Source organism: Egretta garzetta, unplaced genomic scaffold (genome assembly GCF_000687185.1).
Source record: "Egretta garzetta isolate BGI_Z169 unplaced genomic scaffold, ASM68718v1 scaffold367, whole genome shotgun sequence".
NCBI classification, from domain to species: domain Eukaryota; kingdom Metazoa; phylum Chordata; class Aves; order Pelecaniformes; family Ardeidae; genus Egretta; species Egretta garzetta.
This window is the reverse complement of record NW_009260192.1, coordinates 1,832,176-1,845,578: the sequence shown is the minus strand read 5'-3', so window position 1 is coordinate 1,845,578 and position 13,403 is coordinate 1,832,176. Positions and strand designations below refer to the sequence as shown.

The 13,403-nt window shown below is 35.5% G+C and overlaps 1 protein-coding gene across 1 annotated transcript in view; it reads left to right on the top strand.

Moving 5' to 3' along the window:
* CBLB (Cbl proto-oncogene B) overlaps window positions 1-13,403 on the top strand; it is a 133,919-nt gene that overhangs the window by 87,676 nt on the left and 32,840 nt on the right. The window contains exons 7-9 of the mRNA XM_035897586.1: window positions 1,175-1,262; window positions 3,611-3,742; window positions 7,537-7,740. Of these exons, the coding sequence (XP_035753479.1) occupies window positions 1,175-1,262; window positions 3,611-3,742; window positions 7,537-7,740 (424 nt within the window). The remainder of the gene's footprint in view (window positions 1-1,174; window positions 1,263-3,610; window positions 3,743-7,536; window positions 7,741-13,403) is intronic.

The window sequence follows — 13,403 nt, the reverse complement described above, 5'->3', positions numbered from 1 at the left end:
CTTTTTTATATATTGTGCAGCCAGAACATTTTCCAGGTTCTAATAGTTTACTGAAAAGATTTATAATTATAAGAGATTCTAAGTTAATAGGGAGAAGTAGTACACTTTTACTAGGTTGGCTGAAGTAACAGACAAATTTTTGATGTCAGAATCTTTTCACTGGGATACATGTTTTGATAAATCCACGTGATCATGATGAAAAAAAAGAGAAACTTGATCAATCCTCAAAAAAAGATTGAGAAACCCATTACAATTATGCAATTTTTCTCAGTCCTGCACAGTCCAGTAATTTTTTTCTGGAACAAAAATAAAATTAATAAAAAACAGGCTTAATGATAGTGTTTCTACTTGACAAAAACTGAGTAAACAAAAACTAGAGCTGAGAATATTTAATGTAGAGTGAATTTCTTGTACTCTGTGTAAATACAACTTTCTCACAGTGTGACTTAACACAGCTTTCAAGAAACTGTTTTCAGGTTAGAGGTAACATAAATCTAAATAGAGAACAACTTAGGGTCTCTGTAATATCATTTAACCTAGTATTAATTTCCCACAGGATTGAAATGCCCCCATCGTTTCTTGCTTAAAAGTCCAGTCTGCATCTTGGATTCTCAGTGTAGATTCTTGTAATAATATACACAGATTTATATACATCATAATATACAGAGATATGAGCATATAGAATGTTATGACATATATAATATTATATATATATATCATAATACATGCAGATATACACAAACGTGTGTTACCTTCTATTCTGCTCCATTACTTGAAATAATCTATAGAGTCACCAAGTGTGATGCTCACAGTGGAGAGATCACTAGGAACATATGCAAGTATAAGCTCACTGTGAAATGAAGATCTAAAATAATATTCTGTTGAGCTGCCCTCAGAAAGTTACCTGCTAATCAAAGCTCAGATGCATTCTGGTGGTAGCTATGCATGTGATGTCAAAATCTTCTCTGTGCTTTTATAAATAGACTTGAGCATGTGTCAAAATGCATATGGAGCAATTCAGTTGCACCCAAAAGATAAGAAAGATGGCTGAGGAAAGATGATGCATTTTAGTTAATTTTTGCTGTAACTTTAACCCTTTAAAAATTCATATGTATTGTTTAGCTAATAAAGCTGAAGAAATGTGCATATTTATAACAATTTTCTTGTGATGCAGCTATCTGTTCCCAGATGGACGAAGTTATAATCCTGATTTAACAGGATTATGTGAACCCACACCACATGATCACATAAAAGTCACACAGGTATGTTGCAGAGTTTGTCAGTTATTGTGTAATCTTCGCTGCCCTTAGTGTCTCATCTAGCAGTGATAATAAGCTGTTATTAAAATGTGAGAAACAAACTCATAACAGTGAAAATATGTTGTTGATAGAAGGGCTTAGATGAAGAAGAAGATAATAATCCTTTAAACTCCAGAGCTGGTGGTGATGCAGACGGCATGTTTTGGAAAGTTTTTTATTTTTTTATTCTACACCCCTTCCAAGTAAGAAATGTGTTAACGGTTATTAAAGATTTTTCTGATATTTATGTTACAGGTTTATGTAGCTTGGTGTTTCCTTGCTAATAGCAGATGGGAATACAGAAATAAAATCAAGATCAAATGATAGTTTTAATGCCTGAATAGGAATAGTACAGTTTGTTGACAAGTCCAGGAGGAAAAGTATAGTTCATATATCACAAAGATACTGGTTCCAGGGTCTCTGTCCTTTCTTCTTTGTTATGCAAATTAAAAGAGAGATCAAGGAAAAGCAACAGAAATGACTAAGTGCCTTAAAGGGAGTCACTTCACGGAGAAAATTAGAGTATCTAGATGTGTGTGTAGTCTTGCTAAGTGATGATGTGATAAACTAATGTGCAGATGTTTGATACTCAGGGAATAAGAAGCAGCCATCAGAAGACAAATGCTTGATTCAAAATGGTTGTGAAATTAACACTAGAAGGTTAAGGTATACTGTGTAGAGCATTTTTCCTGACAAAAGTGTCTGGAAGACCTGAGGACCTGTTCAAGGAAAGGCATCAGACTAGATACAAGCAATACTGTTTCAGATGGTCTTCCATTTCTTCAGAGCAGACTGGGTGACCTGCTGAATCTTCTGTAATTCTGAGTGCTCCATGTGCATTCCACCTCCAGAAATATTTTAGAAAACAAGTATTTGTTACCATCTATGATACTATCAGGAATACCATTATGAAAATAGCTGTTTCCTAAGTAAGACAATTCCTAAAAAAAATTACCTGAAGAAAGTCTGAGTACTTCCACTTACTCAACTTCCCTCTTTTCCCTCCAGTCTTAAAATAGTAATGAAAGAGTAATGCAGAGTTATCAGATATTTGTGTTGCACAGAATTATTTTCTAGCCCCATATTCTTACTTTTCCTCAAGGAAAGGAAAAGCAGCTTAGACATTCACAGTGATTACCTTGTTCTTAACAAGCCAATCATGTTGTATTTTGAATTTAATGAATGAATCCAGTTGCTTCTGAACTTGTGGTTATGAGGACACCATTAGTTAATTCTGAAGGTAATTCAACAGAATTTGAACTACGTGAATGATGCCTTAAATAATACATAACTGCAGTAGTTTAAAGCTGTCACTAGAGCTGTTTAAACTATGAAAAGATGGTATAAAAGTGGCTGCAGGGCTAGATTTCTGCAGATGGATTCTTTGTGAGAGCTCCGCCATAAGTATCTTTAGTACATACTGACTAAAGCTGCAGATACGAGCTGTTGCTTTTATTTTCTTTCTTAGCCTCATTTCCCCTTCCTTTACTCAGCAGTAGCTGCTTATTTTCCTGTGACCTGGATTCTACTTATTTTAAGTTTTCAAAATTTGGTTTTTCAAGACTAAAAAAAGCTTTATTTCTACACAAATGCATTTGATTGCCAGTTCCCCAACAATACCTAATTCTAGAACACTGTTCTGGACTCAAGTTTTCTCTATTATTTATTCCTCCTGAAGGTATTGTTATACCTTCCTGTCAGTCTTACAAGGGTACAAAATACTGAATGATCTGTGCATGTCTGTTGCCATGTTATCCTGGGGGGTGTTCTTGCCATACTTCTTCACAAGGGTTGTTTACTTCGGTTAACCATAGTACCATGCTACATCCTTGCTGTAGGTAGGAAGCCCTCTTGCGTGCCAGCTTGCAATTCAATAACTTCTATTGGTCCTAAACTCATACCTAGGAAAGAAAATCCCAGTTTTGTTCCCATTCAACACTTAATTTCTTACTTAGAACCATGTGTTCGTTATTTTCCTCTTAACTGCAACCAAGGAAAAGCAGGATGTATGCCGTGCGTAGTAGTTACATGTGAGAAGTCTGTAGAAAACCTAATAGGCACAGATATTTAAAACTAATTTGTAGCATGTATTGTAGTATATCATAGGTTTGAAGAAGTAAAAAAGTAAACTGTTTCAGTAAGCTTAGCGTGGCTTTTGAATAGACCAGTAGCAATATTTTCCTTGACTAATAAGTAAAGTGGATTGGAAAACAGGGGACTCAGAGAAGTGTTTGTCACTACTGGTGCTTAAGTATATTCTTTATGAACAAATCACAGTAAAGAAATAATCACTTGACTTTCTTTTGTTACAGGAGCAGTATGAATTGTACTGTGAAATGGGTTCCACTTTTCAGCTGTGTAAAATCTGTGCAGAGAATGACAAGGATGTGAAGATAGAGCCTTGCGGACACCTTATGTGCACTTCTTGTCTTACAGCGTGGCAGGTACTGTCATAGCTCAGTTAGTGGAGAAGAGGATGAATTTCTCTGTTAGTGTGGGTATATGTTTACCTTTCCAGGTGCTCAGTAAGAGGGTTCAAGAACATATATATTTAAAATGATGAACTTTTTCATTTTGTGGACCAAAATCTATGAAAAATAAAGTTCCGGGAGTCATTAAAATCTGGACTTGTAGTCTTGACAAGGCCATTTGCTGACTGCTGCTAAGTGGAAACTATTTCCTGAGCACAGTATCTACTCAGACAGTGAAAGCAAATTTGGTGCAAATTTAATCACCTGGGTCACTTCATGATGTATTCAAAAGGCATGAAGAGAACAGGATGTCTTTGGTGAGAGAAGGATTCAATCAGTGGTACCAGTCATGAAATGGCCTGTGGAAAAACAAGCTTAGCATTCTTGTGTTTCATATTAATAATATGTAAAGCAGTAAACCACCTAGCTTTAGATGGTTGTGGGGGTAAAAGATTGAATATAGGGGAAACTGATCTCTCTATGTCATTTAAAAATTATGCCAAAACCCACAGATTTCTTGGTGATGCAGGTTGGCGTGTTTTGTCCATCTTGTTCATGGACATACCAGTCTGTGGGAAAAGGGAGGACTGGTACCTTTAGTTCAGTACAGTTAACAAGCATTTGATTTAATAATTAAGATCAAAAGCAGAGGTCATTCCTCTTTACAACTTCAGACTTCCCCCTAATAGGTGCTTCTCAAACAAAATCAGTTCTGCTTCCTCCTCCCTGTGCCTTCTTTTGTATCTATATGTTTGTGGGGAGAAGTAAGGGTCATCCCGTTCTGAGGCAGGACTCTATTCCACAGTCAGGCACCAGTCTTTGGTTGCAAATGTAGTGAGAAGAGTAAAAAGAATCCTTGACTCTAGTCCATTTTTGACCTGGTTTTAAATAAGTTCATCTCAGTTAATGAGTTTTCATTCTCATGTTTGAAATATGACTTAAAGTACTATAGTTTTTCTTTTCAAATTCTTAATTAAGAAATCATCATTGGCAAGCCAACATGATGTGTCAGAAGTATCATTCAAGTTTTTCTTCCATTAGCAATAAAGCTTGCTGAAAAAGGAGAATTCTCAGTTTCTGACTCTGTGTTCCTTCTGAAATTTGAGTTTGATGCTCCAAACACAAATCTTGCAAATTGCCCAAAGATCAGAAATTCTGAGAAAATTGCGTTTTAGACATATCCAAATAACAATACTTATTTCACTACTAAACAGCTGCTGAGCTGGAACAATATTTCTCATTTCAGGAGTACCCTTTCTCTGTTCTTACCAGTTTCATTCTGAATGACAAGCATAGACATCTGACTATGTAAATCTTTGATTTAAAAAAAATTCTGAAATTTTGGGGTCTGTAGCTTTTTTTTTTCTTTTTTTTTTTTTCTTTTTTTTCCCCCTAACTGAAAGGACTAAGCAAAAGGACTGAAATCTTTGTGCTTTTCATTGCCGGGTGTCTCATAGCATGGTAGCAGCACGTTCCAGTGTTGCACCAGTGATGTGCTGTGATTTTGGAGACTTGAGAAACTAAAGTCCTCAGTACTTTGGCCAATGGCTAGGGATTCAGGAAGAAGACAACAAAGCATTTTAGGCTCAGAGAACTGACATGTTCGAAAACATCAAGCTTCATCAGAACGTTGCAACCAGCTGTAATTGGCCAGGTACACTTCAGACTTCATTACAAATTTAACTTTTATATAATTAGTGAGGCAATGAAGAAATATTACACTGTAACAGCGTCAGCTGTTGTGAGCTTCTGGTGGGCTAGTGTTTAACTGGCAGCATAATGGCTCATTAGACATGCCTCAAGAGGTCCGATACAGATGTTTTCACTGAGCAGAAAAAAATTGAGTAAGCAACATCAGATCTGCATAGAATACTAAGGATGATTCAGAGGTGTTCACCTTTATGGCGATCAGTCTCTCAAATAAGACTTGGATTAACTGTTTCCTTTTTGTATTACGCAACAGGAATAAAATGTCATTTTCTTCCACAGAAATCTATTCTTGTCTAAACTACATGCCTGGACTTGATTCTAAAAGCATATGGGCATATATGCTGCATTGTAAGGTTCATGATACCTACTCTATGTTCTAAATAACTTTTCTGTGGGCCTGGACAAATGTGTGTGTTCATATTATAGACATCTCAGATCTCAGTTTTAATTTCTCAGTTGTATTTATTCTGTTGAATACAATTCTCTGCTGCTGTGATTGGTTACCCAATATATTTTGGTGAACTTAGTGCTTTTGAAAAGAAAGGAAGGAAACTGCTGGTACGGAACTATTTGACAACACAGATACAAGAAAGCCTTGAAAGTTAAAAGCTCTGTGCCTCATCTGTAAGGCTGTTTTTAGAAAATGAAACTGGGAAGAATTGTATGAATAAGGGAGGACTTCTGTTTGCTTGACAGTGATTATTACTTCAGTAGGTCCATGTAATTTGGAGGCACTCTTTGAGGTAGTAAGTGATGTTGACTAGTCCTTTGTAATTAAGATGCAAGGTTGCTATAAGTAGATTATATAAGTCTTTCCATACAAAATGAAAATCCCATACTAACCATACAAATAGACATGACTGTTGTCAGGAGACATCATTTAGTTATCTGACCTTGGGATACAGTTCTTCCACAAATGGTAGATAAAAATAATGCTAGAAAAAAAAATTAAAGCTAGCCTTGCTTCTGAGAAATCAAAAAGCTATGCTTGCTTGATGATATTTCAGGACAGGTAGGCTGTTTAGAATTAATTTTGGTGTTCGTATCTTTTTAGCTGTCTACCTGACTGCAAATATGACACAATGTGATTTCTGAATTCAGATTGAATTATCTTGATCTTTCAAAGCTTCAGGGCTCTTTTGGGTGTCGTGAGGTTTTTTTGTAATTCAAATCTACATTGTGCCTCTTGATGGAAAAATTTCTTTATAAGTGCTTGAAAGACTTCTCTGATATTTTTGCTCACTAGTAGTCTGAGATCTACTTAAAAGGCTTTTTGATTACTTCTGACAAGGAAAAAAAAATACTTCTGAAATGAGTAAAAGGAGTGGAAATATGGCTGCTTGAAAATCATTTAACATGTTATACCACTTAGAGATTAAAATTCAAGTAATTCTAGTTTCTGATAACATGTAAAAATAGTTCCTTGTTTTACATCATTTACTGAGAATGTAGTGAAGTCCTAGTTTGTTACTTAAACATGTCAAAAAATGTTTGTAGCTTTAAATGTTCTGTATGCGTATTGCTGAATGATAGTAATGTTACAGCTGTGGTGGACTTGTATATATGTTCTTCAGAGAATAAGAACTGCATGCCCTAAAGCTCATATGCATTTTCTAACTTAAAATGAAAAAATAAATACTTTATATTTAGTATAAAAGATATATAATAAAATGCATTATCTCTGTCTACACACCTCACTTTCTTCCTCTGAAGAAATAGGAAAATTGTAATCCTAAAAGGCAAGGTGTCACTTCCTGACCTGTAATACTAAGACAATTACAATTTTGGTTCTTTGTAGAGATAGCGGTTGCATTTTGATTAGTTATTTTAAAATGAAGGTTAATCTTTTGGAGAGATGGCTTTAAAAGTGCAGTCATTTTACCATTTGCTATAGTTAAATATCTGTGAATCTCTTTCCTATTTACTCCAGTGCTTCTTTACAAGCTCTTAGAGACCTGTTAAGCACATTTTTGTGGGGGAAGATATAAGACCTTCTTTTTAAATTACTTCTATTTTTTTATTTTTAAAAATTTATGTACTTTTTTGTCTTGCTGTAGGAGTCTGATGGCCAAGGCTGTCCTTTCTGCCGCTGTGAAATCAAAGGAACTGAACCAATCATTGTGGATCCCTTTGATCCAAGGGATGAAAATTCTAGGTGCTGCAGTGTTATTGATAGCTTTAGTATGCCCATGTTGGATTTGGACGACGATGATGATAGAGAAGAGTCTTTAATGATGAATCGTTTGGCTTCAGTCCGAAAGGTAAATTTTCAAATACTGTACAACAGATAAAGCTATATGTTTGTAAATGAAGCTGCCTGTAACTTTAAACAATGAGAGGTTGCACTTCATGCTCTAGGTTTCAGCAACTCACTGAACAGTTCTCAGGTTGAAAAAACAATGCATCAGTATTGCAGCAATAGTACTGAAGTTGAATAGGAGAAAAAAAAAATATCCCCCAGATTCTCAGATGATATGAACTGAGTTAACTCTGTTTATAATGGAGGAGGCATGAGTTTGCACCAGCCAAGGCTTTTATCCAAAATACACTGTATGGACAAGTCTGTGAACTGTTATTTGTAAGGAACAAAAAATTTCATATATACAGAATATATATTGGTTTTCTGCACATGTGTGTGTACACATGCACAGAATGTTTTAGGATTAAACTTGAATTTCTAAATAGTTTATAAATATTACTGCTTTGTAAAGGTGACTTGGAACCCAATTCGTATTACACACAGGTAGCTTTTAATCATGTTCCATGTGAGTTGTCTATGATTTTTTTTTCTGTATTTTTAGTATTAGGTACTTTTAGTGGGAAAAGTATCTGAGATTATTCATAGTGACTTTGTGTATTTAGGATGTTTTTTGTCCTGAAAGTGTTCTATATTGAATTCTGAGATCTTTCTTTAGTCACAGGAGATTTTATCACTGATAAATAAGCAGTATCATTAACAACAGTTCATTTTATGTGGGTAGTTTTCACTACTATATTTTAGGCTGGAAATAGATATTGTCATAGGCCATGCCACACTGAATTTTACAGTGCATGTTCTATGTTTTACCTTTTACTAAGGTCATCTAGATTGAATAGTTGCCTTGAAATTAGTTCTGTAGCATCTTGCTCTTCTATTTCCTTACCGTTGTATTAAAAACAAAAAAAAAGTTTCACCCTCATATCTGAGAGTATCTGTCAATTAATGTACATACTTCTGATATCCTTCCTAACCTCTTAAGTCATATGAATCATTCTTGTGTTGTGCATGTAATACAACATGGCCTACTCTTGGGAACAGTTTATCCTTCCTGTCTGGACCTAAATTGCAGTCTGCAGCCTGACCTCTGTGAGATAGCCTTGAATTGATGTGCTTTTATAATGCTATCACTTCCATGATAAGGCAAAAATGCATTATGCTTTTATCAAAAGAAGGAACAATAGGCTTTACTATAAGAAGTCTTGTTTTTAGTATCCACCAAGTGCTTGAGTGCTTTGGTGCTTGCTATTTTTATGTCACTAATTCCATCATTCCGTGAAAGAAACTTGCTAATTGTCCCTGAAGTTTAAGAACAGTGTTTTCCACTCGTTGTTAGCCTCTTGAAGTCCTTACTTGAAAATGTTGACTTATCAGGTCATTTGGTGATTTTCAGCTGCTGTTTTCTTCTTAAAACTGTTACCAGTGGTTGTACAGTGGTGCTCTTAACCATACCACTCGTGCAGAATATGGCATTATTTGTATACACTTTTTGTTAGTAATGCCTTCATCAGCCTTGTCTAATTCTTTTAATCATTATGTTTTTTTCCTGCTAGACAGTGTTTCTTCAGAGCCTTATTTTTTTTGTCTATGACATTTTGTAGGATTTTACTCTGTTTCAAATTTTCTTTTGTTAATGCTGTTAACATGAAGATGGTACTGCATAACGGCTGTGTTGTGGTCATATGGGTTGTTGAAACAGTGGAAGTTAGATGACAAAGACAGTAATTTAGTTCTTGCGGGCAACCTGCTGGTACTGTTGTTACTTTGTAGTCCCAATGAACAAATTTTTCAATTCTTATTTTATTGCAAGGATTGTCATATGCTTTCTCAACATAAAGCTGTTAATCCTTGAAAATCAAATGAGCTGATTTTGTCTCAAATCACCTAGCTAGACCATGTGGTATTACTGAGAAAATCTTGTGGCATGTCTGGCTAGTAGTGAACTGGGATGTTAAACTTGCTGGGAGAGTAAAGTTCCAGGGACATGAAGTCCTGATGGAAGTGGCTGTAGGGCTTCACAATGTGTTGTGGAAATATTCAAATCAATCTTTTTTGTCCCAAAAGCCTTGTGGGAGGGGCTCTGTTAAAACATTTCTAAGCTGTTATTACCAGTTTCCACTATCTTTGGGACTTGTACATGGAATATATTCATAATGCAAAGAATAGATGAAATAAGTTCATTTTAGAAGCACACACAGTCAAGGTTCATTGCTGATTAAGAGGCCCGGGTGAGTTTTTAAGTAAGCTCTTCTTGACAAAATAAAAAGCTGAAAAACACTTTCTGGAATTGTCATTAAAGTATAAAGACGATACAGGTTTTTTTATCACCTGCTGTACCTGTATGAATTATGAATACAAGTTGGACATCAGAATAATATCAATTCTGCAGTTCATCACTCTGTCTCTGAAGCGTACTCATAAACTGTAAGAGGTGTAGCTGAATTAAGTCCCTGAGGGACCTCAGATTTGAAATTGCTTTAAGGAAAAGAATAATCACAAAGCTACTTACTCATTCTTTAATGGAATGAGTAAATGGATACGCTTTAAGGAAAATGAATCATTCTTGCTAGGTGTTGTGTATGAGTCAGCAGCAGCAGCAGATCAGCTGTAACAGAGGCTTTAGAGAAATCCACTGCAATTAGTCTGTTTATCTGCCTCATCAAGCAGCTTATTTTTTTAATTTCCAAATTGTCTTCAGATATTTCTTTATGAAAGAAGGATGAAGAGTGGTGCCAAAACCTCTGTTAATTGTCTCATCGCTGAGAAATTTCCAGCCCCATGGTGTCAGATTAGCTAATGCAGTTACTGCCTGAAGAGTTCCTTTTCTCAGCTCCGTACTGTTTGTGCTAGCCAAGCGCAATGTTGTGAAATGCACATTAAAAAAATGTGCAGATTACAGACTCAGGTAAATATTAAAAAAGGCTGCTTTTTTATTTTGAAACAGGGAATTTCTAGTAGACTCTGTTTATTATTCCATCATGTTTGATGTTACATTGTCCCAGTGGATTAAGTTATCTATCATTTTATCTTGTACAAGACGTAACTTGATACTCTTCTTTTAAAAACAAAGAAGAAAATAAGGAAAACACATAGTGTAGGAGTTCTTGTTAAGAGCAAATACATTGGAATTGATTAGTGGTAAGATAACTGTTTGATCCAAACAATATTACATGAAAACATATAGGAAAGCCCTAGCAGTATAGGAGACTATGAGGTTTTCAATATCTTAAAGTGAATTAAGATTCTCTAAAAACGCTTTTTTCTAAAACTAGATGACGTTACCTTGCCTTGGGAGTTACTGTCTTCTCTGGAATTAATTTCCTAATTGTCTGAATGCACCAAAACCTGACTTTGATTCACAGTGTTACTTTAAAATAGTTATAGGAAATTGTCAAAGCTGAAAGCCACTGTTCGTCATGATTAGGCTTCTTCCAGCAGATGAGTTAGGTCAAACTTAACAAATCATGACAAAAGGCCTTGGTTCTCAAAACATGGGAGGAGACTCGTTTTGACTCGTCCCTATCATTTTCATATCATTAAATTGACTTTTCTGGTAATGAAAAAAGGCATATATTCTGTAGTAATAATGTTTTTCATTTCATCAGATAAAATGCAGGAATATGTAAAAAAAAAAAAAAAAGACTTCAAATACGTATCCAGGTATTGTCTTCAGCTGTACATTCTTAACTCATACAGACGTAAGTTCCTTCTTACTTCTTAATGGTACACCTGGTTTGTGGGAATTTATTAAAATCATGACACACAACAAGACAGCCCTTAACTGCTTAGTTAGTATTTGAAACAGGTGTAAATACTGTGAGGCAGTGTGCCTCTCTTAGTTAAAATGTATTTTACTGATTCCCTTGGGCAGTGTGGTGCTGATTCTAACAGCCTTAGCTCGCTCTCCCTTCTTCACATGCATTTTCTTGGGTCAGCAAAGGAATGGTCAAATAGGAACAAACCTGTCTATGTAAAATATGTTTACAGCCATCAGTGTTAAGTGATGTAACTTTATATCCTCATACGTTTTTTTAAGTCCAGATTATACTAATCTGTCTAGGTCACAATTTATTCTAAGAAGAAATAACTAAGTATATGAATTACTCTTATCTGATTATAAATAAAGAAACTTAAGGGAACTACTTGGAAATGAAAAGCCCACTTCTGATGTAGGTCTGCTTGGACCTGCTTAGATGTCTCATTATGCAATTTATATTTTACTAGGTTTGCTCCAACAGGACATTAACAATCAGGATAATATTCCTCAGTCAGTCACTTTTTAGGATTTGTGTTGAGTATGCTTTTCATATGTGCCTTATCTGGCAGAAAGGCGTTTGAAGTTAAAACTCTCAATTCAATAGCCTGACTGCTAATATTTCCATCAGAAAAAATTCCACTAGAAATTATAATCAGTGTCAGAAGCATCCTTTTTCTTGAATTTACAACCACTAGGGGCAAACCAATACCAGTATATCCCAGTAGTAAATACATCTGATTAAATAACATGTGTGGTCTGCTCTGCAGTACAGTTGTGAAGTAAGTCACAGCTGCTTTTCCCTTGGCAGCAGTCATGCCAACCAGATGAAGTCCATGTTGTTTCAAAGGAGTCTCTGTTCTTTTCCTTAATTACATCTTTATTGCACAGGTCTGTTTGTGTTGCAGCAGAGCCCCTTTGTATGCTGAAGGTCTGTCTTCTGTCACTGCCAGTTCATTTGTATTGGCTTGTGTCTTAATCACTTGCGTGTTTTATCTTTTTGTCACTGTGCTGCTCTCATCACTGCTTTATTTCCAGTGAATAGAAAATGCACAGAAATCTTCAGTAGGTGACAAACAGAAAAATTTTAAATCTCTTCGTCCTTAGGGAGTCTGCCAAAAAGGGTAGGTGTTATGTGTGTCTGTTAATGCCCTGGCATCCACATGAAGTGCAGCCATCTTGCTGGCCTAGCTGTCAATAAACATCAAATGATGCAGCTAGTCAGGTTGGGATGGGGTTGGACAGGAAAAATATGGGTTTTTTTTATAATGGGAATATGATGGAAATCTGATACTGAATGCTGAAGAAAACCTGTTTGTTGCTGTGGAATATTTTGCTTTGTTTGTTTTATTTTTAGTTTTGGTAGATCTAAACAAGGAATCATAATTTCTACTTTCTTCCAGCAAAGCGTTCTCTCTTACTTCAGCACCAAGCGGTTAAAGGATTAAGCTTCCTTGTAGGGGAGAGAAACTGCTTTTGCTGTCAGCTATTTTCCTTTTTTTTTTTTTTTTTTCCCCTCCTCATCCTTGTAAGTTATTCTTTAACCTGTTGGCCATCATCAGTTCTCTTTTTGAAATCTCTGGGGCCACAGCATGCTCTGATAGCATTGTGGCTATAGGCAATAGTAGTTCAAGGGATGGAAAGATTATTTTCTTATTCTGAAACAAGACATTGATGTAAGCTTAAATTGAAGTCCTTTTGTGCACGAAACACAGTACGTTGTGCAACACCTAAAATGTAGAGACTTACTACAGCACTTTCATTTATTTTAAATAATTGTATCTTTTTGGAGGTGAGACACCTCCTTATTTGGCTCTATTTCAAACAATTTGGGAAATAAATTCATTTTCTGTCTGATGCTGAAGCCAAAGCATTTGAGTATACTACATTACATGGCTCTTGGCTTTTAGGAA